Source organism: Mytilus edulis, chromosome 6 (genome assembly GCF_963676685.1).
Source record: "Mytilus edulis chromosome 6, xbMytEdul2.2, whole genome shotgun sequence".
In the NCBI taxonomy this organism is placed as follows: domain Eukaryota; kingdom Metazoa; phylum Mollusca; class Bivalvia; order Mytilida; family Mytilidae; genus Mytilus; species Mytilus edulis.
Genome location: NC_092349.1, coordinates 90,993,351 through 91,021,312, shown reverse-complemented (window position 1 = coordinate 91,021,312; position 27,962 = coordinate 90,993,351). Strand labels below are relative to the sequence as shown.

At 31.4% G+C, this 27,962-nt stretch overlaps 1 protein-coding gene across 1 annotated transcript; it reads left to right on the top strand.

Moving 5' to 3' along the window:
• Window positions 1-2,573: 2,573 nt before the first annotated feature.
• Window positions 2,574-26,340, top strand: LOC139528882 (neural cell adhesion molecule 2-like). The gene is made up of 13 exons (XM_071325117.1): window positions 2,574-2,630; window positions 4,897-5,202; window positions 5,701-5,982; window positions 6,873-7,145; window positions 10,969-11,262; window positions 12,660-12,980; window positions 13,914-14,192; window positions 15,073-15,165; window positions 17,700-17,727; window positions 19,807-19,838; window positions 20,819-21,016; window positions 22,196-22,242; window positions 23,891-26,340. Exons 1-13 carry the CDS (start codon window positions 2,591-2,593, stop codon window positions 24,113-24,115), a joined length of 2,418 nt encoding a protein of 805 aa, XP_071181218.1. The 5' UTR covers window positions 2,574-2,590; the 3' UTR covers window positions 24,116-26,340.
• The last annotated feature ends 1,622 nt before the right edge of the window (window positions 26,341-27,962 follow it).

Below are 27,962 nucleotides of genomic sequence, written 5' to 3'. Positions count from 1 at the left end.
CCTTGAATAACTAGATAACAATTTTGTTCGCTTTGGGGATTCCGTATATCGTCAGATTATCGGAATTCCAATGGGGACTAACTGTGCACCACTTATTGCGGACCTGTTTTTGTATTGCTATGAATTACAATTTATGACAAAAATATAAAGACCCATCGAAACAACATCTGATAAACAAATTTAATAATACTTTTAGATATTTGGATGATATTTTGGCTCTCAATAATGACGACTTCAGTATGTGTATTAAAGAAATTTATCCTGTTGAACTTACCTTAAATAAAGCTAATATTAACAATGACCACTGCCCTTTCCTCGATCTTGATATCTATATCACTAACAGAAAGCTGAATACTAAAATTATGATAAAAGAGATGATTTTTCATTTCCTATCGTTAATTATCCATTTTTAGATGGTGACGTTCCCTTGTCACCATCTTACGGTGTTTATATATCTTAACTTGTACGATTCGCTCGTGTATGTAACAATGTTTTAGATTTTAACGCGAAAAATTATGTATTACTGAAATATTATTACACCATGGTTTTCGATATCACAAGCTAGTCAAAACATTTACTAAATTTTATCATCGGTATAAGGACTTCATTCGTAAATATAGCTCTATATGCAGACTTCTTATACGTTCAGGTATTTCACATCCATTTTTTTATGGAAATATTCTTTATAAAGCACAAAGGTGTCAATATTCACCTCAAAAACTAACAAAACCTTTGAATAGACTTATTAAGAAGGGATATAGTTACGTACTGTTGTCAGGTCATTAAAGATTGCATATTTTGGCGTTAATATTGATTCACTTATAGGGTCTTTGCATCGGAACTAAACACATTTATTCAAAAACCAGTTGTTGGCATGACACGGGTTATGTTCTTCTCATATATTTTATGATGGTATGATACTAAACCCCTAACGGGAAGGATTGTGCCTGATGTTCATATGATGAAATCATAATCTTTCAGTCAGTTTAATTGCAGTCTGGAGCTGGCATGTCAGTTAACTGCTAGTAGTCTGTTTTTATTTATGTATTATGTCATTTTGTTTATTTTCTTTGGTTACATCTTCTGACATCAGACTCGGACTTCTCTTGAACTGAATTTTAATGTACGTATTGTTATACGTTTACTTTTCTACATTGGCTAGAGGTATAGGGGGAGGGTTGAGATCTCACAAACATGTTAAACCCCGCCGCATTTTTGCGCCTGTCCCAAGTCAGGAGCCTCTGGCCTTTGTTAGTCTTGTATTATTTTAATTTTAGTTCCTTGTGTACAATTTGGAAATTAGTATGGCGTTCATTATCACTGAACTAGTATATATTTTTTTAGGGGCCAGCTGAAGGACGTCTCCGGGTGCGGGAATTTCTCGCTACATTGATGACCTGTTGGTGACCTTCTGCTGTTGTGTTTGTTTTTTTTTGTTGTTTTTTTTTTGTTTTTTTTTCTATGGTCGGGTTGTTGTCTCTTTGGCACATTCCCCATTTCCATTCTCAATTTTATTGGTGTGAATATTATTTTCATTAATCTGTGCACGTTATTTTGTTTGGCGGCATTTTGTTCAAAGTTATGATTGTCTTTCTGATATTGTTTAACATTTCAGCCCTTATTTCATTGAGTCATAGATCACATTTATTCGTTCAGTGTATGTTAACTTGTTTTGTCAATATGTCTTTGATTGATTTAAGCCATTTCAATTACTATTTTATAGTATGTCTTTCTATGTTTGATTTATAACTATTGTTGCAGATAAATGTGACGTTTGGTACAAACTAAAACGTTTAAACTGCATTTGTTTGCACCTGTCCTATGTCAAGAACCCAATGGTCAGTGGTTGTTTTTGTTGATGTGGTTCATATGTGTTTTTCGTTTCTCGTTTTTATATAGATTAGACCGTTGGTTTCTTGTATTAATGGTCTAGACATTTTTTGGGTCCTTTAAAGCATGCTGTTCGATGGCAGCCAAGGCTCCGCTTTGAACAATAATGGTTTACTTTTACAATTTGTAACTTGGATGTCGAGTTGCCGTATTGGAACTCATACCAGATCTTTTGATATCTAATGATGTATTATACAAAAAACTGAGGTCTATATACGTATACAAATCTTTCAAATCACTTAACGTTGTCATGTGAATACAATTTTTATCTAGGGACATTGACAGATTTTACCTACTATTACAATTACTTTTTTAGTTTTGATCAGGTCACTTAATGTAAAGTGTAATGTACAAAATGTATAAACATCGTAAAATAACACACAGCATGGTTTACTTTCACAAATTGTGACTTTGATCGACAGTAGTCTCATTGGCACTCATACCACATATTCCTTTACAATGAAATAACTGACCATGACACCAACTGGTTATGTATTATGTTCACAATGCTCTCCCATAGGAATTGCATATTTTGATAGTTCATTCTGGTAAAGTGACGTTTATTTGTATTATTGTCAAAACTATTGTACGGACATGATTGGTGTTTTGATCATACAATTTGTGTATCTTGAAACTATTTACATGACTTGTTATTTATACAATACAGTTTGTTTGTAGGATAACACCACAATTTGCTGATATGCTGACAGAAATAGTATGTCTCATCTTTATTTTTCAAGGTAAGATAAAAAAAAAACATTGTGTATTTATTGCACATTATAATTGTAGCAGCCATTTGTACATAATCTAAATCAGTTATCTAAATGATCTAGTTGATATCTTTTAAAAAACACTGGTTGTATGCATTGTTGTTTTACAAAATAAATTAATTAATAAAACTAAAGATACCACATGGTAAACAAAACAATAGGTTGAGGAGAAAATACTCATACACAATTTAACTTTCTCTTTTTAATACCGATCACATTTGAATGGTAGTCGAAAATACATCCTATATAAAAGTATATGACCAAGCGTACAGCTTTATTTCGACTAATGAGTTTGAATGTTCCTTAGGTATTTTCGCACTTCTACCGATCGACAGCCATTTATGATCAGACAAGGAAACTAGAAGGAGAAAATGTAAATTCTGTTAAACAAATGCATATTCATCATGTTGATTGTCAATCACAACCATTTTAAAACTATAAAATAAATAGTTTTTCAATGTTTTTCACATTATTTTGTAAACTAATAAAGGTCGGACACTCTAGATACCCTGACGTCAGAATATATTTGCATAGTAATTTCCCAAATAGAAGGTTAATAGTTATCAAAGGTACCAGGATTTTAATATATCCTTTAAAAACTGACCAATGCAATCGACTCAATAAATTACAATGCATTGTTTGCTACTACGAGTTCATGACGACTCAAAACACGTCTGGAATTATTGGTAAAACTCTCAACTTATATAGTGTCTGGGACTTTCATGATAAAAGTGTTTATATTATTAAGCAAATGTGTTTAATGTTAAATATATAACATAATCTTCAACGTGCATGCTAAGATTTAAAAATAGTATTGTTTACAATCTTCACGATTCGACTTTCTGTTCCGCCTTGTAAAATGTTGTTATTTTTTATGCATTGTACATGTGCATTAATTTCAATTGAAAATTGACATTTCTAATGAAGTTACCCAAGTATACACTTACTGTGTCCAATAGATAAGAAAAACATCATAGGTTTAAAGATCCAACGCTGAAATGTTTACAAAACATATCCAAGTTAACGTCCTTGTCGCACATAAACATGGAAAGCATCATAAATGATTTCATTAACATTGGCAAATATCCAAGTTAATTAAAAATATCAAAAATTTCTGTATCTATATTAAAAGGAAACGAACTTTGCAAAGCTGAAAACAAAACGCAAGTACAGCTGCTTACAATGATAGAGGAAACTATTGCATCATTACCTGCAGAAATAAAGAGATCAGTTTGAAAAGAAAAAAAAGATAAAGTTAAACTAAACTGAAATATGTCAAAACTCAATACTGACAGTTTTTTGTACAAATTTTCAGACAAGCATTTATAACTATAACAGTTCTGATGAAATATGATATCAGCAGATATAGTTTTAATACATGTTCTGAACCTGTCAAATTCTAAATAGAAAAATAGCACACTCAGTATTCTATAGTAAATACTAGTATCTCTTTTTTTTATCAAGATAATTGGAAACCAATCGTTTTGAAAGATGTTTGAATATAATAATAAGGAGATGTAGTATGACTGCCAATGAAACAACTATTCACCGAAGTTAAAAGCAATGCCACCGTCTTAGTGGTGTAAATAATTATCAAAGGTACCAGACTTAAGGTTTTATCCCTAGACGCACGTTTTGTCTATATAAGACTCCTCAGCGATGCTCAGATTAGAATAGTTAGAAAGCCGAACAAGTATAAGTTAAAAAGCATTATGGGCCCAAAATTTCTTAATGGGCTGCAAAATACGGCTAAGGGTATTATGCCTGGGATAAGAAAATCCTTAGAATTTCGAATAATTCATACATTTGCAAATGAACATCTTCGTTAATCTAAACATGGAATGAATACTTTATATCACGACTATAAATGTGGATACAAAAAGTGAAAACTATTTTTTTTATCCCGCTCTGCATCATGAAAATGAGAAGTAGTTCAAAATATAACACGTGTCTCGGTTGATCATAATTATGTAGTAGTGAATCCTGCACTGTTACTTATTCAGTGGGTTGGTCAAAACCCCAGATAAAAATGAATTGCGTGGTATACATTAAACGTAAAAAAAGAATTTCATTTGCAAGGACATAAGAATACCAATTTCAGCATATTCAAATAATATTCCCGATCTGTAATAGTATTTCTAACACACCCAATGCTATAATAGCAATAAATTGTTTCAAACTTTTCACTTTGCATAAAAAGATTTACATTTTGTCGTTTCTTTTTTCAATTTTGTAGATTTATTGGCTGTAAACGTGTCATATCATTTTGAAAACGAAACTGTCATTTTACCATGTGAACAGCTGTCGAATAATTCAATAATTTGGCATGGACCACCAAACTTCTTTATTTATGCCATTGGAAAAACCATAAATCAGAAGTTACCAAAATCAGACAGATTTGTAATTGTACATACTAACGGTACAAATCAGTACAATTTAAAAATTCGATACTTTTCTATTGACGACAGAGGGATATACAAATGCGTTCGAAGAGATCCAAAAGACAAAGTTCAGGAAATGTACTTTAATTTGGAAATGGCAAGTAAGTTCAACACAAGTTATACAAATTTACTACATGGATAGCAGGCTATGCCTGTTGTTAAACAATTACATCTTCGATTGATTGCTGTTTTATTATTGTTATCTTACTTATTTTGTATTAGATGCAATGCATGCACATTTGTTTAGTCTTTACTTGTTATCTTTAATACAAAAAAATACGTTAGAGGTCTATTGCGTGTTATATAAATGTTATGAAGTTGTAGAATATTGTAAAGACTCTGTTATTATATTTTTTGTTAAAGTGTTCAAATCTTTTATCTTTTTGACATGATTGGTCCGATTGACTTTGTTTGTTGTTTCTTCTTGCCATGGTATTTTCAGCTTGTTTTCGACCTATGCGTTTAAATATCGATTTGTATCTCTAATTTTCGTTTTTCGATTAAATATAAAACAATTGTTTTGGTTAAATAATAGTAGACCATCATGTCGCATCTTTCTTCTTCTGTTTCGGTATTTTTTAATCAGTTGTATATTGTAGAAGCCCCCAGGAACTTAACGATAAAAAACGAAAGTTCTAATAACACTGTGTATGGTTATTTGAATAAAACTTTGAGCCTGACATGTAACGTCATTGAAGGGATCCCAAAGGGAAAGCTAGTTTGGATAACAAACAATGAAACTGTAAAGGAAGCTGCAGTGTCATCTTTGGTCTTCTATTTTCTACCAACGCAGAAAGATCATTTGAAACTATTCACATGTGCAACAAGAAGTAATACTACGGGTCATATATTACAGCATACTGTACGATTGTTTGTCTACAGTGAGTACTACATAAGTCCTATATATAATATAGTCCTATACAATAAATATTGTTCATGCTTAATTTCAAAGAACATTCAAACCTCTTTTATATTATTACATTTGTCTGCGTGAAATGTGTACTCAAAAGTCAGATAGCTATATCATGTATATACATATCTTTATTAACAAAGTCTATATAAACTATAGATATAACCATATATAAATAAGACCAGAGGTAATATTTCGGTATAGATTTTTTTCATCTTGCAATTTCATTTTTTTCGCGAAAAATCTGCAAATATTTCATGAATTGCGCTGGTAGTCCATTTTATTATCATTAGGCCAGTGGTTATTCCTGCGACATTAAATTTAATTTAAATACGTCGAAAAATGTAGAAGTTTTTAGAAAGTTGATGATCAATTTTGTCTGTCAATGTTAAGCGTCGATGGTTTTGACTATTCCGAATATGTTACGTTGGTTCATGTCACTCATTTACTATATATATACTACTCAGGGTTACCCAAATTTGAAACATATTTTAATAAAGGTTACATTAGAAAAGCGCTTTCAAGGCAACGCTTTTTGCTTTATTGATACAACAGTTGCTCAGTTCATATACATCTATGTTTACGTAGGCGTAATATACTAAAACGATATTCAAATTTATAAAAAGAAGACAACAATAACACTTTGTAGTTTTACTTTGAGTTTTGGATAATTCATGAATTAAAGTATGTAAATTTGTTTATTTTTTTACATACCGTTCGACCTTTTACATAAATGAAGATTCATGTCCATGTATCTGTGAAATATTCTTAATTTAAACATTAGAATAGTGTGAACTTCACTGTTTATATAGTACAACGAACTACATCTAGTGATGTTAATAACAACTCTATGTCATACAGTGCCTCCTGATGTGTGGATTTCCCCCAATCACAAGCTAGTTATACTTAAGGAAGGAGATGATTTGTCAATATACTGCAATTACAGCTCAGAACTAGAAATCACAGAATTGAAGTGGGACAGATTGGTCCAAATGAATAGTCAGCTTGAAAATATTCAGTCTTCTTCAACCTTAAGTATCCGCAATATTAAGAGAAAACATGGAGGACAGTATGTCTGTACAGTATCAAACATGGCAGGCACTGATTCGGATAGCGTTACAATCGAAGTACATTGTAAGTTGTTAGAACAAGGATTATTTGTGATCAAGATATTTACTATATGCAACATCAGAAATGTAGAAAGAAATCCCTTATCTAAACATATATATTATGTTATTATTGACTGTCCCTCTGGTATCTTCCGTCCCTCTTTAATTAGGATTACTCATCATAACATATTTTGAAACATCAGGATGAAGTACACGCAACATAAATATTAAGGGAAATAAAAACTATTTGATTAAAATTTAAACAAAGGGAAATACCCAGGGATCTCCATGGATGAAAATTGAACCATGGAGGAACTTTCACCATTACAAACCGTGTCTACACTGTACAGTGTAGCGCGACCGGAAGTATTTTATCCCTCCATACAAGGAATGGTGAACATGCTAATTCATTGCTTATTTAACATGTTTAAATTATATTTATTTGAATTTTTATTATAGAATTAGAAATATCAATATGTTCATTTATTGCCGTTTTTAACCATTCAAATGCCAAGTCTTCATGGTCCCCCCTTAGTCGAGAATGACCAAAAGCTGTCATGAAGGTCCCCATGTAGATTTCTTGTATTTTTTGTAATTGTTATGGGGGTTAAAAATCATATGATGTGGAGCTTATTTTTCATGGACACTGTCAAATTCAGAACCCATTACCGGTATGGCTGATTTGCAGCAACAACAAAACGATTCGTACGGGTTATGTAAAAGGTGAAAGAGATTTGTAAAGCAAATGAAAAGGTTTTTAATGACTTTATCTGACAAATTGATGCTGTGCAACATGCATCTTTCGAGTCTGAATAGAAACCGGAAACGCGGATGTATCAATTTGATTGTTATATACAAAATGAATTCGGAATTACGATACGATATTTTTTTACAGGAAATATTTTTAAGTTTTCACTTTTAAACTTTTAAAGTCATTCTAAATTATCGTTACAGCAGTACTCGAGTTATTTGTGATGAAATAATATTTACTGTTTTGCGTCTTATTTTGTACTTCTTAAAAAAGGGGGATGCTGATTGCGTAAGTCAAAATAAAGCACGTGTTCGACTTGTTAAACTGTTTTCTTTGTAACTGGATTATTAATTTATTTATTTAATCTAAATTATCATAATCATTTGCTGAAACTTAGTTGATTAATTCGACAAATGGATCGTCTATCCTCAAATAGTATTCTCCTGTCTGGTTTGTTGATCTACCTGTACAAGCTCAGGTACAAGTGATTAGCGATCTTAATCCGGATATCCCTCAGGCGTTAGAACTGTGTTGGATTATAACATAAAAAGCCTAAGGGTTATGCAATTACATGCATTTGATTATAATTGATAAAAAAATGGCGTTGGGCTACAAAAAAATGATGAAGTTTTGAACGATGGCGGAAGACAATTTAACGATGGCGCAAGACACTTTAACGATGGGGCGAGTCATTTGACGATGGCGCAAGACATCTGAACGATGGCGGGGCGCCATCGTTAAACAGGCCATGGAGATCCCTGAATACCATTGATTTTTTTAGTTTTTGCAAACATCACATTGTCGTTTTATCCGCAACGCACTTTATTAAAACTTCATTGAAAATAAAACATATTACATACGTGTTTATTATTGGGCAAATTTTAAGAAAAAGGTCAATAACCTATTCGCTCGATATCGTCTGATATATAAATTAACTGACCCCGTATATATCGAATAAAATCACTTATCCCCGGCTTAGTATATATCTAGGATTTTGATTGGTTAACGCACGTCGTTACAAAACCCATAGCCCCTGGGTGTTGCTAACCCATATCCCCGGACGTTGCTAACCATTATCCCGGGGAACTTCACGCAAGTTTTCCTTAGTTCCATGATTGCTCCTAGTGAAATATTGAAATCTGTAGATTATCCATGATGTTTGTAATTAAATATTTGATTCATTAACGATTGTGTCCTATTATGCCGATCATTTACACTCATGTCATTAAATGCATCACTTGACTGTAACATTTTCAAGGAATGGGACTACTGACCTAGCTATGCAAAATACCAACGTTGACGTCACACCATCTATGGCGTAACGCTCACAACATTGAGCGCCAAATTTGACTCAATCCAGTTTCTCTGTCTCCGTATTAAAAACGTCTTATATTTGACTACCTGTACACTTTGTACCCGAATTTCCATAAAACTCGCCCGATTCGGACTAAGACCGGGGATAAATTCGTTATCTACGTTCATATCCGTAGAGATGGATATTTTAACACCCTTCAGTACCCTGTACACCCTTCGGCTACGCCTCACGGTGTACTGGGGTACTTCAGGGTGTTAAAATATCCATATCTACGGATATGAACGTAGATAACTTATATTACATCCTCTGTAGCTAATAAACCCTGATCCGTAATATGATATATAAATATTAATGTTGTGTCAATTTTAACTACATGTGTCTGGCAGGGTGCATGATGCATGCACAGCAAAAAAGACGTTTATTTTGTCGAGTTCCCGTCTCTCTTACTTTGGAGATTCCTTCACTTTTATGATTATACCTTGATTTGTATGATATGTAGAATTTTTTAACTAGGAGTCATAAAATATCAACAACAAAATACCTAGATTTCATAAGTAGATGAAAAGTGACAACACTATGTTTAAAAAAGAAAGGTGACGAAAAAGTGAACAATTTCACAAAATACTTCTTAAACAATAATAATATTATGCAGTGCATTTCCTATCAAAAACTTGGAATGGTCTCAATGCGTCCGGATTTGTAAGCTGATCACGTTAAACAAGATATGACTTCAACTTAACTACTAAGACTCTTTGAACAAATAACTTCCATGTAATCAAAGAAATGCAAGCTCGGAAATATTGTATCAATTGGTAGATATACACTCTATATTACATACTAATATGCTTGCTTTATGTGAACGCTGCTTCATAGACTCAGACAATATGCAATTGGGGAACTGAAATCATCCGCATTTATCATGTTTATGGACAATTTTGTTCACAAAAGATCCTCATTGTCACGTCAATTTCAAAATATAGGTCAAAGTATGGTTGCCGGTATATGAGGTATCCTTTATTTTTAGTCCGATTGGATTGATGTATTCAACATATTCAACAACTTATCTCTTAATTATGTAGTAAAATGGCATGATTTTGTTTAGCTTACACTGACTACTTTTCATTAAGTGAAATAGACTATATATAGCGTTCATTATCACTGAACTTGGTTTTTTTTCTATGGTCGGGTTGTTGTCTCTTTGACACATTCCCCATTTCCATTCTCAATTTTATATCATGAAGACAACAGTTTGTTCCTTTATTTAACACGTCTTGAACACTTAACAAACGTATTGTTCATTGTAAAAGCGCATTTTCATAGTTAAAGTGTCAGATGATTCATTTTTGTCTGCAGAATTTGTTTTACTAACAAAATGTCGAATTCTTGTGATTTTTTTAGTATCAAGATTAATTAAGTATAACTGCACATCATCATAAATCACAGAAATTCTGATTTTCAAATATAAGTTTAAATTTGTATATTAAAAAAACCAAAACAAGGACATACCCCAATACTTGTGAAGAAGTCTTCATGTATGGTTAACAACAAAAGAAAGATTTTTCGGCATGTAATATGACATTTTTCAATTCAAATCATTCAATTTCCGATGAAAATCATATTTAGCTGAATAATAAGAAAAGGGATGTGAAATCGAAAGTAAAAAATGCAAACACAAACCACAGACTAATAGATCAACAAATTGTTACACACCATTTATTTTGTTTTCTAATTAGCTTTTATAAAGACATCCAGTATTACTATTTGCAAGTTACGTACTTACAGATCCTCCAAAGATAGAAGTCAGTTTTGTGGGAAATAAAACCGACAGAAAACTACGTTGTATACCTGATGGGATCCCGAATGTCTATATATTTAAGGAGTGGGAACACAGGTCTGAATATTTAGAATTGATTAGAAGTTTGCCTAACAGTGAAACTGGTACAATTAACATCCCCTTCATAAAGGGTGAAACTGACCGACATCAGGACAGAGGAATTTATATCTGCAAAGCTTCCAATAATGTGTCCATAAAAGATGAATTATTCACTGCTGGTGAATTATTACTTCAACCTGATGGTGCGTACCTGTTTAACGATACTAATAAAAGTGACCAAAATCTATTCAGTATGCGGTAACTCGTGGATTCAATATTAAGTTGTGGAGACAAACCATCATGTTCTATTGGACAAAGGAATTAACCATTGAATAACACATTGAATTGTCATATCAATGGCTAAATCTGTTGCTTAAAATGTGTCCGAAAACAAATACTTTTTATTTATACAGATTATAATTAGTCCATTATTTTTTATTTATTCGATATTCATCCGAAATGCATATTTAGTTTTTGATATTATCAATCAGTGATGGGTATCATTAAAAGGAGTAGGTTCAGTAAGCCCCCTTTTTGGCCCCAAAATTTAGCAGTTTTACAAAATTGTTAAGATGTAAACTTTTAGTTATTCATTGGAAAGTAAAATGCTTCTGCTACATAAATATGAGCTGTTTTTGACAATACAATGCACATATATCGGGTGTCAGCATCATTAAGTCATGCTAAATTACTGAAATCTTCACAATTTTAGCATTTTAGTTAAATTTTAGACGGTTTCCGTCTTAATTGAAAATGGTCGCATTCGTGTTCATTCTTAATATTGAAATGTAAGTTGCTAGAATCGGAGCGTTTTAAATGTTTTAATCAGTTAAAATCTTTCCCATAAACTAATTAATTCAAATACAATAAACACTTAAGTGTTTAAAAAGTGTCTACAATCATTCGTCAGATGAACTTGAAATTTGAGGCCAAAATCGGCCCTTACCGGACCTACTGCTTTATACTTAATCTAAATAAAACCAACACAAACTCATTATAGGCACAATAACCATCAGCTGCTCCTGCATATGTAAAAGTACATTACGTGAAAACTTATTATAAATTGTATAAAACAGTCTTCAAATAAAACATCAACAAAGAGTAATGTTACAAAAGATATATAATATTACTGTATGAACATTTCAAGAGTCGGCTCTGCTATAGTAAGTTTTGGAAGTAAACGTTGTGAAATGAACGTGGAATCTTGTAGTGAATATGAACATATTTTGATCGTTATGAACCAAGTTATTTTCTTATTTTACTCATATGTAAAAGAGTGACGAAACATATCAAAACTCATAAACCGAATACAGAGTGACAATGTGACGGCAATAATTGAAAAACAATCAAAAGACAACCAACAGTACACAAAATACAACATAGAACACCTAACACTAAACAAAAGAATCATACTAAATGCCTGGGTGATCTCAAGTATAATGCCTTAATCTAATTTCGTTAATCATACACCTACCGAGAAAAGCTGTTAAAGATAAAAACATGGTGTTCACATATGAAAAACAAATATATTGTACAACCTTTGTATGTCTATTTTTTTTAATTTTTTTTATCAATTATCACATTTTTTATTTTACTTCAGGAAAACCATATTTTGTAACCTCGAACAATGAAACACAATACGGACTTCTAGGCCACATGAGTTCCATAACTGTTGATTTTGTAAGCTTTCCGAAATTGACAAACTTTTCCATCACTCCTGATATCACGAATTCAAATAGCAGCTATACTTTTGAAAATGTTACAGTATTGGATACATTGTACAACAAAAGTGTTAATGTGAACGGCAGGAGACTAACCATACCAGTGAAGGTTGAAAATAAAACCTTTTTCCAACCGTACACAGTTAAACTGTCTAATCAAAATGGATCATCAAACTTCACGTTTATCCTTAGCTCAGCAAGTAAGGCGTAATTATAATAGAATATGATTAAATGAACCTGTGTATTTCTTTTTTTTATACATAAGCTTTGTTTATCAAATAGGATTGATGACAACCAAAATACTGGATATACTAAATGAAACAAACGTTTGTGGACAAAAATAGACATCACCGTGTTAAAACAAGCAACAACATAAAACAGCCCACAGATCACAACGAACACATTTTGGTTTATTAAATATTTACAATGTCCAACAGTAGCTTTTATGGCATAACAGGGATTTACTAACCATATCTATTCATATATTCAGATATCGCAGATCAAATTTATTCGTTCATAGTGTATTAATTTACGTTTTTTGATTGAGTTAAGCCTGCAAATTGATATTTTATCGTGTGTTTTTCTATGTTGTGATGTTATGCTATTGTTTCAGAAAAAGGGGAAGGTTTGGTACCATTAAAATCTTTAATCCCGTTGCAAATGTCTGCACCTGTCCTAAGCCAGGAATCTGATGTACAGTAGTTGTCGTTTGTTTATGTAATTTATCCGTGTTTCTCGTTTCTCGTTTTTTTATATATATAGATTAGACCGTTGGTTTTCCCGTTTGAATGGTTTTACTCTAGTAATGTTGGGGCCCTTTATATCTTATTGTTCGGTGTGAGCCAAGGCTCCGTGTTGAAGGCCGTATATTAACCTATAATGGTTTACTTTTTTAAATTGTTATTTGGATGAAGAGTTGTCTCATAGACACTCACACTACATCTTCCTATATCTATATATTACATTTATAAATCTGTTTTATATCGCTAAAAAATGCAACATTTCTTGCTTATGTTTTACCGTGTGTTTACGGCTGAGATACTTACAATTACATCAGTTGATAACTATAAATTTCAATTTTGAATAAATTTTCGTATGAGCAATTACATAATACTCAATATCTGAATTCACAGGTAAACCAATAACTCCTGAAATAGTCAATATAGTGCCTAAGAAACGTCAGGTCATGTTAAGCTGGCGGGCGGGATTCAATGGTGGATTTTCACAAACCTTTTTTATCGAGTATCGTAGACGAGATGAGGAAAAATGGAAAGTAATACATATCAAAGACCACAACCAGAACACTTATTCTATAGATGGACTGACTCCTGAAACTGAATACCTAATTCGACTTTTCTCCAGAAATATAAAAGGTGACAGTGGTTCGTCAGATGCAATTCCCTTCATAACAGGTAAATATAATCATAAAATGTTTATGTATCCAAACAAAAGAACAAGATATTCATGATTATGATGATGCTGGTGATGATGATGATAACTATGTTAATGGCTGTTCAACATCAAGTGGCGTAAACTTATTTCATATTTCACTTCATATTTAGGATGCAAAATGTGAATTGTAGCCGCTAATGTTTTCGAACACGACATGTTAATTCATATTCTACCGTGACATATCACAATGTTACATTCCTAATGAAGACATTACACCCTACTCTGAGATACTATCGCACTGGATGAAGAGACCACTCAGGTGGTTCCTAAAAAGTGACTTTTGCTGATCGATATATATGTTTTCACCTTCTATCAAATCCTCCTTCTCGTTCAAAGTAACTGTATTCGTTGGTTTACATTCACAGTGTCTGTCCTTTCCATTCGTAAAACAAATTGTTATCATGTCGTCTTTTTCTTAAGTAATAGTACGTATAACAACTTTATCCTAAGCTAACAGGCACACATCAGCAAGTTGTAACTTTTGAGCTATGTTATCATTTGTCTTAAACCAACAATTTATTGGTTAATATATTTTTTCACTATGTTGAAATAACTTTTCAAATATAACTAGTACTACTGAGCATACTACATTAAAATTTGGTCACGATCATTCAGGCGACAAGCGCTATTCGGATAAGTCAAATAGCTGTTTTCTGTTTTCTGGTAATTTGCATAACGAATTCCAAACCATTTTGGTATGCTTACCACGGAAATTCTTGTTGCATGTGTTGATTGCATTAGCATATTCGATGCCATGTATGTCATTTAGAAATGACGAAACCTAGCTGAAAGATTATTATAAAGTTAGTGTTAGCTATTGTTGAGTGCAACTTTTTTCAGATGCTACACATGAAAACGACAACCTTGGATTCATTCTCCTGATTGTTCCATTATTAATAGCAGTTGCTGTTTTGTATTGGCAGTACAAAAAGGGTAAGTTTTCTTTTGAAATACTAATGAAAAAAATATCGCAGAGCAGCAACACTTAACCTTTTCGATGATATTTCAGTTAGTGCTTTATAGTTCTAACGCTTATATCTCGAATTTGACTTACACAGTCATCTCAGTACCAGAATCTATGACAAACGAGACAATTTTAATTATAAATTGCCCCCACCTTAGTAGCAATATACCAACTTCACCTGCATATGGGATATATATTTCCCAACTTATTCGATATTCAAGAGCTTACAGCTCATACTCAGACTTTGTAAAACGTCATCAGTGTCTGAGTAGAAAGTTGACGAACCAGGGGTATGTCAAAGAACATCTCGTCCTTTTTCTAAAAAAGTTCATCGGAAGGTACCAAGACCTTGTTGATAAATATTCCGTATCAACTTCACAAATAATACATGATGGTCTTGATGTATAGATTCTTCGTACTGATGTTGTTTATCGTCTTAACAACGTGTTTTATTGTTCTTTTATTTGTCTTTTGTCTTTGTTCTATTATTAATATTACTTTTACTGTCGAATTGTTTTATGTGGTATCCGTTTAACGTGGCCCGGTATTTATACATCCTGTCAATGTGTTTGTATTGTCTTCCATTTTTTGGTGGTGTGTTGTGTATATGCGACTTTTTGTATTTCTTTGGTTCTTATAACATGACTCTGTACTTTAACAGATCCCTTCGGTTTGATATTGTTCTATTTTATGTCATTATGATATATTTCTATTATGAATTACAAAATACGTTGAACCACACACGTCAAAATCATTCAATCGCGTATTGGAATTAACCATTTGTGGATCCTTATAAATTCTATATAACTTTTGGACTATTTTTTAATCTCGATCTATTTCTAAAATTTATTCTTATATACTTTTGATTTTTTAACCCTCTATGCTGACATTGCCTATGTGAAATTTTAAAATTGTTTGTTTGTACATTGAACAACAAATATATGTGACGTATAAAATTTTCTGACGTCAGACACGCAAATCAATGAATGTGTTTGTGTTAAATTGTTCCTTTTAAAAATTGTTACACGATGATGACCGCTGTACCCATATATTGACTATTTTATTTATTGTGTCTGTTTAGTAAACGCATCATTGTAAATATAACGAAATTTGATGAGACTGTCATCAAAGTGAGAAGGTTAGCGCTATAAAACCAGGTTTAATCCACCATTTTCTACATTTGAAAATGCCTGTACCAAGTCGGAAATATGACAGTTCTTTTCCATTCGTTTTTGATGCGTTTTGTTATTTGATTTTGAAGTTACTGTAGTAACATATTGCAGGACACTATACACCATATAACATCTTGCAAAAAATAAAAAAAATAAAATGTTAAGTACGCTATAAAAGGACACAAAAAGGCATAATTTGAATCAATTCAATAGATAAATATCACGGCCATTGTTATATAGACCACCTTAAGGCAAAAAGGAAATGTATAGTTATATATCCATAGACGACATATTATCCATAGGTTATTAAATGAAAAACGTCGGTTGAAAGGTTTTTAAACACCACACTTTTTGTTTGTTTGTGTAGGTGGGTGGTTTCTTCCCCTCTCCTTTGTTTTATATTGGGGGGATTTAAGGGGGGTTGGGTGCTATGGAGTTCTATAATTGCAATATAATTTGTTATTTCCTCATAAATATTTTTCTTTAGTTTTATAGTTAAACAAAACATTTGACATGTAAATAAGTCTTAAGGTAGCACAATACAAAGATTTTTTTACTTCCAATCACTAACCTTTAAAATGCTGTAACTTTCTTATGAATGCATAGAAAATAATAAAAGAGGCATATATAGAAAGATAAAAGATTAATCTTTTAAATAGTTGCAATATTTTTATTATGCAATCATTATGTAATCAATTATTATGTAATTAGTGGCAAAATCTGGGTCAGTTCACTTGAATGAATTTAGCTCTATCATCTCTTCAACCATACAGAAAATTTTAACGAAATCTTAATCAACACATCATGGGCTTCAAAAGGGTGTCTCAAATTGTTCTTATGGTATTCCATTCTCTCATAAATCTCTAATTAGTGTAAACATCCTAACCACATAAAAGAAGATAATGTTTGATTAGGTGTAAAATTTGTTTTATACATTCTATCTGAAATCTGAGACACCCTTTTGTAGATAATGGCCATAGGAACAACATATAATAAAATCAACCCTCTAGGGATACCTATGCAGAAGCTAATTTTATTTGAAAGTGGAAATTTCGTGAAAAATATTTTAGACACAGTTAACATTATAATTTGTTACATAATTGTTGCATAATGCTAACATTGCATTAATTTGAAAGAGTAATCTGTTAGCTATCCAAAACTACCACTTTTATAAATTTTCAATCATTATTAAGAAAGTTACAACATTTTAAAACTTGGGAGTTGGAGTTATAAAATCTTTGTATTGTGCTACCTTAATTGTACAAATATAGGTTTTTAAAATGCCTTTAATTGCTCATAATGATTCAATATATGTATAATTGCTTTTCCAGGAAAATTAAGGGCACTTGAGAGACTCAGGTATACAAAGTTTTTTCTATCTAAACTAATTTCTGTATACTCACAAAAAGTTTGCATTTTGATAACACTTTTCTATCAATTAAGAGGTAATGCTTCACAATCAGATTCTGAATATACAAATTATATGTTTAGATAATGAAGAGAGCATTAAAGTACCATGACATTAACGTAAGATGCTAAAAAGACAAACAAGTCCACAAACCACAACAAGGAAAATCAAGGACTGATTAATACGAACCCCGACATATAATATGGGTAACTACGGGTGCTGAAGGAAGATGACTTATTTCTCCTACAGCATGTTTTCTTAATGACAACGTTGAACTTGATATATGCTGCATATCCGTCTTAAAACAATTAATAATGTAATAGTATTATGTATGATGTCTCGAATACTCTAGATGTGCACTGATGTGTTACCCTAGAGATAGATCGACGTCCTTGAACCATAATTTATCTTTAACAAATAGGTTAAAAAGCGGAAGGTATACAATATAATATAGAAAACAATAAAATATGTAAAGCATAAACTTTAAATGTGATATCAAATATATTTATAGGACTGTCAGCTTTTATTTGTAACAGTATCCGATTTATCTTATTCCTTCAGTTTTCTCTAAAACTTCCTCTTCTGAGATTAATACAAATGTTGAAATACTACCAAACGTGTAGTAATGATTTATGATGAATGATATATCATATATATTTTTTAGTAGCGCTGTCGATGTATTTGCCTGTCAGATAAAAAAAATAAAGGGACAATGGTTAAAAAAAAGAAGATAGGGGGGTCTTACACTTTGTTTGTTTAATTTGTTTATCAAAGACAAAATCAATAAGAGCATTTGCTCAACAAACAATTAAGATGTATCTAATAGAAAAATCTGATAATCAATTCTGTATTATTTTTCTTATTTTTTTAACATTTTAGTTTGATGGCTACAATCGTCACGAATAAGTACTGCGAATGTTGTTTTGCTAATGTGTTTTGTTTCTGAAATGGACGATTTGCACCCATGGTTTGCTTTAATTTTTTAATCATGAAAAGTATTTCAAATATCATTTTTAACAGCAAGAATGACCAGCTGAATAAATTCACAAATATATTAACTGGCAGAAAGTGTCAGTCATCTCTTTGAATAACGATAGAAATAATGATATACTATAAGGACAAATGTACAATTAGAATACATCGTTTTAAAGCCAGCTAAACCTCTAACGTATATGACAGTGGCATGCAATTTCACTGAATTTGCAATATTATGAGCAAAACAGAGAAACATAATTGGTAAAAAGTTTTCTCCTAGATTATTGAATATTCATGGTTTATATCTAGCAAGTTATAACATAAAGAGAAAAAAACATTGCTAAAAAGTAATCGACAGTATAAAAAAAAACCAGTAAATGAATTGAATCGTTTTACGACATTTAATCCTTCATTGGTTCTGTAATTGCATTTGGCTATACATCTTAAGTACCACGGGGAGTTCATGGAAACTGTTGATAGCTATGATAATAAGAATAATTATTAAAATTTTTAGAAAATTATTTGGTATGCCAAATTCAAATTGCGTCTAAAAAAACTCATTAGTCAGGATCAAATCAAAATAGTTGAGAAGCCGAATTTATATACTGGTAAACCTCATGATTATAAAAGAGGGACGAAAGATACCAAAGGGACATTCAAACTCATAAATCTAAAACAAACTGACAACACAATGGCTAAAAATGAAAAAGACAAACAGACAAACAATAGTACACATGACACAACATAGAAAACTTAAGAATAAACAACACGAACCCCACCAAAAACTACGGGTGATCTCAGGTGCTCATAAAATATTACGAAACTTTTGTGCAAAATTAGGCTGGGCAAAACATATTGTGTAAGGAAAAAGAGTATTTTGAAAAATGAAATATTATATAAAACAGTTTATTTAAAAAAAAAAGAACTATTATTCATGAATGACAGAAATTGTAAAAAAAACCAGAATCAAATATATCTGCTTCAACGCAAGTCGGTTGCATGTGATAAAGTTTCATTGCAGTATGGCATCTTTAAATGACTCGTTTTCTTTTTAGTTGCTGCAAATGGCAGCCTTTTATCGACGCAGGTATGTTTAAAATTAATAATTATATTTCGTTATTGCAAGTTTTCATTCTAACGCTATTTACAAAACACAAATATGAATTAAAGTTATCTATCCTCTAAATTTTTTGTAATCCAAAATTACCTTATTTTTTTTTATTGAACCGCGTCCTGTAATTTGAAACTGTTTGGCAGATGGACAAATACTACATATTTTCGTCAAAATCTTCTAGCTTTTTCATTACATGAATAACAAGCTGGTATACCTGATTACAACCGCTTTTTTATGAAATCAATTAAACAGCGGTAGATTCGGCGTTATATGATAGAAGGAAATTGTGAATACGAGAATTAAAGAATTTAAATTTTAGAAAAGTTCTGATTTCTAGTTTTGTATTGTTGAATATTTTGGTATACTGACGGCTTTAAAAGCTGACAATAAGGTTTTATTTTGCTCGTGGTTGAGAGTGGTCTATAGTTTGTTACTAGAACTGTTACGTCTGTTGGTAGATAATTGTTTGAAAAAGGCACAAACATACTGAACTCTGAGGGAAATTAAAAACGGAATCTCTATCAGCAAATGGCCAAAAAAAAGCCCATCCTCATTAAACTTGTGGATTACAACTGTCATAGTCCTGACTTATTACAGACATTTTCTTATGTAGAAAATTGTGGATTAAATCTGGTTTTATAGCTAGTTTCACCCTCACTTGTATGACAGTCTCGTAAAATTCTATTATATTGACAACGATGTGTGAATATCAAAAAACGAACAAAATAGGTAAAAATTGTAAAAATAGGATGAAATAGTAACACTTAGTCGTCCAATTGACAAATTGTAATGCATTTTCCTGTATTTTGATACATTCAGTAAAGTACATAGCATAAAATAATAATTAAACAATGAGTCATATTTTTAATTAATCTTGTTTATAATTATTCAATAGAAATTAAACATACAAGTTGATAAACATAAAGAAACACTCCACTTATATAATTTTTAAGGAGGTATTGGTGCTGTTGAGAATAATTTTTATGAAAATCAGAACAATGAAGTACACAATGCTGCCGCTCAAAACATGGATATGCCTGTTTACAATTCTATCGAGAGGCGAGCACATCTAAGCATAGGACAGTGCGTGTCATATTCGGCAACGCCAAAAAGAAAGCCGAATCCACTTGGAAAACGCAAAAACGATATAGGTAAAATTAAAAACCAATTGTTCACAGAATAATTGAAGGTCTTTCCACCAAAAACAATGTATTTTAATATGAAATTTGTAAAATTAAGTTTAAAATGTCAGTGCAATCGTCAAATGATAGCTTATTGCATGCTGATTCCAAAAATATATGGTTTCTATACAATATTTTTAAATAAGGGATTTAATTTGTTACTTCCGGTTTGAAACATGCTACTTCCGATAATATTTGAATATTTAATTGACACTGATTCCAAACATATCTGGTTCTATATATCTTTATATTAAGTCCAAAAAAAAATTATTTCCGGTTTACTCAAGGTCACTTCCGGTTTTTTTTTTTCAAGGTTAACCATTTTGTTTAATTGTTTTTGCCAATAGTCTCATGGCTTTATCATGTATACATATGAGGTAAAAGCAAAGGTCAAAATCAAGAACGTCAAATTAAACTATGACCTTGAGATCAATTTCAAGGTCATAAACCAAGGACCTCAAATCAAAAGACCATAGGTCTTAATTATATTTGGTTAATGAGTTATATCACCATACGCGTATTTTTAAATACAAGAGGGGACAAAACTCCCTTTTACGTTCAACGTACCCTTGCAATCAAAATTTACGTGTTACGACATGTCGCAACTAACAATTTAGTAAAAATAATTTGTTGATATCTTATACTTATACGGTTTTTGGGAATAATGCAAAATAAGCCAAATTCAAAAATAAGAATATGACCTTGACCTTTGACTTGACCTTATTTTCATTTTTTTGGACCAAGGACCTCAAATTAAAAGATCCTAGGTCTCTATCACTTATGGTTTACAAGATAGAAATGCATATCACTTATATCAAATGCATAAGGGGAAATAACTCTCATATTGAGCGTTCATAAAACTTAGGTCAAAAAAAGGACAAATCATGCGAAGGATATAACAAGCAATTCTTTTAAATAAATTTGTCGTAATCTTTTACGGTTGCGAAGAAGTAGTGGACACAAGTAAAACAGTGTTTGGGTTTGATGATTTACTGTTAACATTAACGCCTTGAAAAAATAATGCAAGTAAGTGTTTCTGGTCATTAAACTGTTATAGATATCATTCCAAAATTATCATTAAATGGTATGTTGCGTGAGGGCCTTTTAAGAATACATTCATTTAGTAAGCAATGTTTTTTTACTTTTTAGCTTTTGTTGGGGCGTCATCCGGATTTGCAAAGACTGCTGAGTCGAAGGTTTGTGCAAGATTGAAACAGAACGTGCTATCACGTTAAATATCAAATGATTTCTTTTTAGCTCAACGTCAATATGAGCTTATACCATCACTTGGCAACCTTCGTCTGTCGTCGTCTGTCGTCGTAAACTGTTTAAACAAATCTTCTCCTCTGAAACTGCTCGGTCAAATACCTTCAAACTTCTACTAAATATTCCTTAGGCTATTTAGTTTATAACTTGTATCCGAAGTTTTAATCCATAGATAAACATGGCCGCCATGGCGATAGATAGAACATATGGGTGAAATGCAGTGTTTTTTCTTATATCTCAAAAACTAAATTATGTAGAGCCAATCCGACATCGGGTTAAATTTTCAATTTTTAAAGATTTATCAGTCCTTAAATTTTCAGACAAATTGAATAACTCGTACTTGTTTTGCTGCCACTAAATTGGTAGTTTTAAGGAAATTTTGCAGTGTTTTGTGATAATCTTGAACATTATTATAAATATGTATAAAATGTATATAGCAATAATGATCAGCAAAATGAGATCTACCAAATAGTTAAATGACCATTTTTTTTCAATTGACCCCTGAAGTAGTTATTGCCTTTTTAAGACAATTTTACACAATTTGTTCATCAAGTTTGCTAACATTTTAAAATCTTCTCCTCTGAAACTATTGTGCCTAATACGTCTTACCTTTTAATAATTGTTCCTCTGGTTTATGAAATGTATCCGAATTTTTAAACCATCAACAAACATGGCAATCATGGCTTAAAATAGAACATATGGCTGAAATGCAGTTTTTGACATGGAGTTAAAATGTTCAAAAGGTCAAAATCTATCAGCCCGGAAATGTTCAGACAAACCAAACAACCATTTGTTTGGGTTTCTGCCACTAAATTGGTTGTTTAAATGAAATTTTGCAGTTTTGTGTTATTATCTTGAATATTATTGAAGATAAGGCTACTGGAGTCAATTGATAGCTAAAATGTTGATCCAGAAAATACTAAGGGGATATTCAAAACTCAAAAGTCCAGGAAAAACTGTCACACCATAGCCAACAAATATAACGAATTACATGCAAGTTCCAACAAATGTTCTTTATGTTCTTTATGTACAAATCCGTTGATAACACTTATTTGATGATTATGAACTTAAGCCAAGAAATTTGAAAAAAGAGATAGAAAATATTAATGGGTTTATAACTTGTTGTTTACTTTTGTATGAGAATTAGAATAATTTTGCCGTCATCTGGAACACAGGTATAACATAACTGTCAACCAACTCCTGTTCATTATTGCTTCAGTTAAAGTAAAAATATTTGGTATGCGATTGTTTTTGATCAATTGTTTTAATTATAAGATTACTGTCTGGATGTGTTGATGATTTTTAAAGGAGGGACGAAAATAAACTGACAACGTCATGGATAAAAATGAAAAAAGACAAAACAACAAACAATAGTACACATGACAAAACATAAAGTGCACTAGTGACGTTTGTCCTTAGTAATGAATTGGTGAAGACATGCGTACCAAAAACAAATATGGGTTATGAATGTCAATTGCATGCTAACAAACTTAAAGTAATAATGTCTGTATAATTCAAAGCTAAATTGTAGAATATCATTTTCTGTATGTACAACACTCTCCTTTTGTTTTATTTTAGTGTACTGATGAACTTAACTATATTGATGTATGTTTTGAACCAAAGCCGAGCGGACACAAGTTTCAAATTCACGGCAGTGACAATAAAACTGATTACGTTGACATTGATTTCTCGAAAAGAATTTGTTCATTTGCAGAAAGTGAGAGAAATAGTGATGATGACTTTTCTAGTATTGATGATATAAAAATGATGAAAAAAGAACAAAATGGAAATTTACAGAAGTAGAATATTTTGTTCCTTTTAGCAATATGTTTTTTTATAATGCATACTTTTATTCTTTACCTGTTACAGTAAATAGGTGAAATTAGGAATTACACGTAATTACTAAACATTTCAGTAAATACCTGTAATTACTAGCCAATTTAGTAATTACATGTATTTACTAGTTGTTTCAGTGATTACTGGTATTCACTGATTTTTTTTGTAATTTTTACAGCTATTTACTAACTTGATATTTTTGTTAAAAATTAAAGTTATAAATCAAGATACAAAATAAGAACGTAAAGGGTAGGTATTTTAGAGCTTACTTAATTAAGGATTAAGGAATATAAGACACATACAGTGTATACTCTGTAGTGTTTGTGAATTGAAACTGGAAAATGGTTATTATTAAAGTTTTGAAACTCCCTAAAAATCATGTTCAGCATGCAAGACAAATGATATCATTCCAAAATTGAAAAATATTGTGAGAAGTTTACAGGCAACTTCGCCACCTCTTTTTGATGATAGACATGCGATAAAGCAAAAATTTGTGATTTTAAAGAGTGATGACCAACAAGTGTTTAAACGTTTTTTTTGCAGGAATTAAACGACAAATGTTTTTCTGCCTAAATTTGAAAAAAAATGTCTTATCTGAGCTGGCCAGACTTTTCGCCGTACCAATGATTAAAACCTGTATTTTTTTAACATTCAGGCTATTTGTATTACCATTATGTTTCAGATTTACTTTAAAATATGTTTCTTCTATGCAATTTAACAGTCATAGGTATTTCTAATCGTGACAACATGTGCAAAAACACTCAATGATTTTTACCTACAAGTGTTTTCGATCGTTTTGTAGGGTACCCCAAAACTGGTCATATTCAATATACCCTAAACATAAAATGAAACGGTGAATTTCTGCAAGACTTTGGCAGATGATGCATGGACCCCTACCTTTTCAATGATGTAAATATAAGAAAAATTAAACGAGAGGAAAATTTTGGTGTTACGAAGGCCTACCCCTTAAAGTTCTTCAAATTTTTATAACTTTCTTAAATTATCCTAGATTTCTCTCAAACTTGAACAGAAGCTTGTTTATGATAATAAGATATTTTTCAAGTAAATTTTGTAAAAATAAAATTAAGTTTTTCCGTATTTTACTTATAAATCTAGTTTTATGCCAGTTAACATTACAATCACACTGTGGTTAAAGTTTTTAAAATTTTAATAACTTTCTCAAATATCCTGAATTTCTACCAAACTTGGACAGAAGCTTGTTTATGATCATAAGATAATATCCAGAAGTAAAGATGGAAAAAAATATCCTTTTTCGTATATTCCTTATAAATGTACTTCGTTCTTTTTTCTCCATTTTACATTACATACACTCTCCAATAAAAGTTTTTCTTAAACATTTATTAGATTTCATAAACCATCCTGGTTTTTAACCAAATTTGGACAAAAGCTTCTTCCAGTCCTAGACAAAAGATAGTATATGGAGGAAAATTTTAATATTTTTTCCCCATTTTTGTTGAGCCTGCGACTAACAGCAAATGTAGGCGATATACTGGGTTCCATGAAACCCTTACAATTTTAAATCTGAATCCATCGATAACTTATCTACAGCTAGGGGTTGAATTGAAGGTCACATGAATAAGTATTTAATGAAGTCCATTTATTCACTTGCAAGTGCACAACTCATCAAGCAGGTTTCTCAGCTTATTTTTAGTAAATTAGATCCAGATTGACTGCTAAAAGTGAATTATAATTTCACTATATCATTTTCATTAATGATTTAACAAAAAAAAATATTTTTTTGTATAATTCGTAGCTAATGCTCCTATAAAAAAAAGATACATTTTAGGCTAATCACTTTTTAAAAGACTGCTCACTGATCTTCTATAGTCAGTATTACCCTAACTTTTGATCAGCTGACCATATTACAACATTGTTTTACCAGTTAGTAAATAGGTGTAAAAATTCATTTTAAAATTAGTAATTACTGGTAATAACTAGGCCATTTCAGGAATTACTAGTATTTACTAGGTGCATCGGGGATTACATGTAATTCCTAAATTTTAGTAATTACATGTAATTCCTAATTTCACCTATTTACTGTAACATATATATATTTAATTTTTATATTACAGCTTTACATGTTTTGTTTACTTAATTTTTCCTTATTTTATTAAATAATACCTATAAATTAGAGTAGCATTTCATAATAAAATTAGCATAGACAATTTTAATATATATTCAAAATTAAGAATTGAAATTGGGAATGTGCCAAAGACACCAAAGACCGACAAAAGAGCAGAAAACAGCCGAAAAACAGCAATAGGACTTCATAACAGCAAGACAATCCCGCATCCGGAGGAGTCCTTCAGCTGGCACCTAAACAAAATCGTACACAAGTTAAGTGATAATGGACGTGATTATTAGACCTATTGCATACAGTTTAGAAAATATAGACCAAAACACAAAAACTTAATTACAACAACAATCAAATTATATTCAACTGCAATCTGGGAAAATTAAATTATTAAATACTCAAAAAGGCGCAAGCCAGGGCCGGCCAAGCAAGGACTGGTGGCTAAAACGTCCATTTGATGTGAACTTCTTTTTGAATAATGTGCCCTAATTAGATGAAAAACACGAAAGGCGACATATACCTTTATGTGAAAAAAACACGTTTTAATCCAAAATAAACTCATTTCGATATATCATGTTATATTTGAAACTAAATCTTGTTTTGTATCACATAGACCAGTAACATGGATGCAATATTTTACCTGAACAGTTTGAGATTAAAAAAGAATATTCAGACAACGTGTTATTCTTGACCATGAAATAAATGCGTGCTCAGACAATACTGTAAAGGTTTTACTTTACCCTGTTGACCACATCCTTACGACTCTGGTGGTTAGTTGTCTTATTAGAGCTTTCTTACATTTTGGCAAAAAGAAAACGAACGAACGTAAAGGGAGCATGTATTACACATTTCTAAGATAATGCTGAGAGTCTGTGATTTGTCCGGTAAAACGGCATTCTAGTCTGAATTACATTTGTCTCTAAAAAATTAAGCCTATTGCAAATAAAACACGTTTTTGGTATCCAAATACGCTTATGTCCGATACGTTACTATTGTTTATCACGATTACACACATTTGCGCGGGAATTGTTTTCAAAATAAACAAGTTTATAGTCGGTGCCGTAGTATTCCGCAGATTTTAATAATACTATTTATTATCTTCAGTTGATTATAACATTCTTTTACACGTCGTTTATTTGTTTTAATCATCTCATACTTGTGGACCTTTCTTTTGTTTTTTCGGTATTTTATTTTTTTCCTGCCGAGCCTATATTAAGGAAATTTTAATAAATACCTTTCGTACGTCATGCAATTCCTTTTTTTATACGAAAAATCAAGTTTAACACGTGCCATTACATGCAGTGTATTAGTCCTTTTAAAATAGGCAAACATGAAGATAAAACACCATCGAAGTTCCATGACGATTCGATTAAGATTTAATAAATATGTCAAAATAAAGGATCCCTTTAAACGAGTCTAACGTATAATTCGTATGATTTCATCAAATTGTAAGAAAGCTATATTTATAATTACAAAATTTAGTATAACTATTGGCAATCATATGCATACCACATCTCATCGTTTTTTGAAACCGTATATTTATATTTCAATATGTGCTTGTACCGAAGCATATTAGCGCCGCATATTTCTTTTTCTTCCTATGTTTGCGTTATTACCTTTGGTCGTTTGAATTGTTTTACATTTGTCTTTTCAGATTATTTTATAGTCCACTATGCAGTATGGGCTTTGTTCATATTTGTAGGCCATACTTTCGGTGTC

Bases quoted from the DNA above. Each gene is read 5' to 3' on its own strand.
- LOC139528882 (XM_071325117.1), top strand. From the start codon at position 2,591: ATGCTGACAGAAATAGTATGTCTCATCTTTATTTTTCAAG. The intron at 5,983-6,872 runs GTGAGTACTACA...TATGTCATACAG, and splicing joins TGTACGATTGTTTGTCTACA to TGCCTCCTGATGTGTGGATT. The intron at 12,981-13,913 runs GTAAGGCGTAAT...CTGAATTCACAG, and splicing joins GTTTATCCTTAGCTCAGCAA to GTAAACCAATAACTCCTGAA.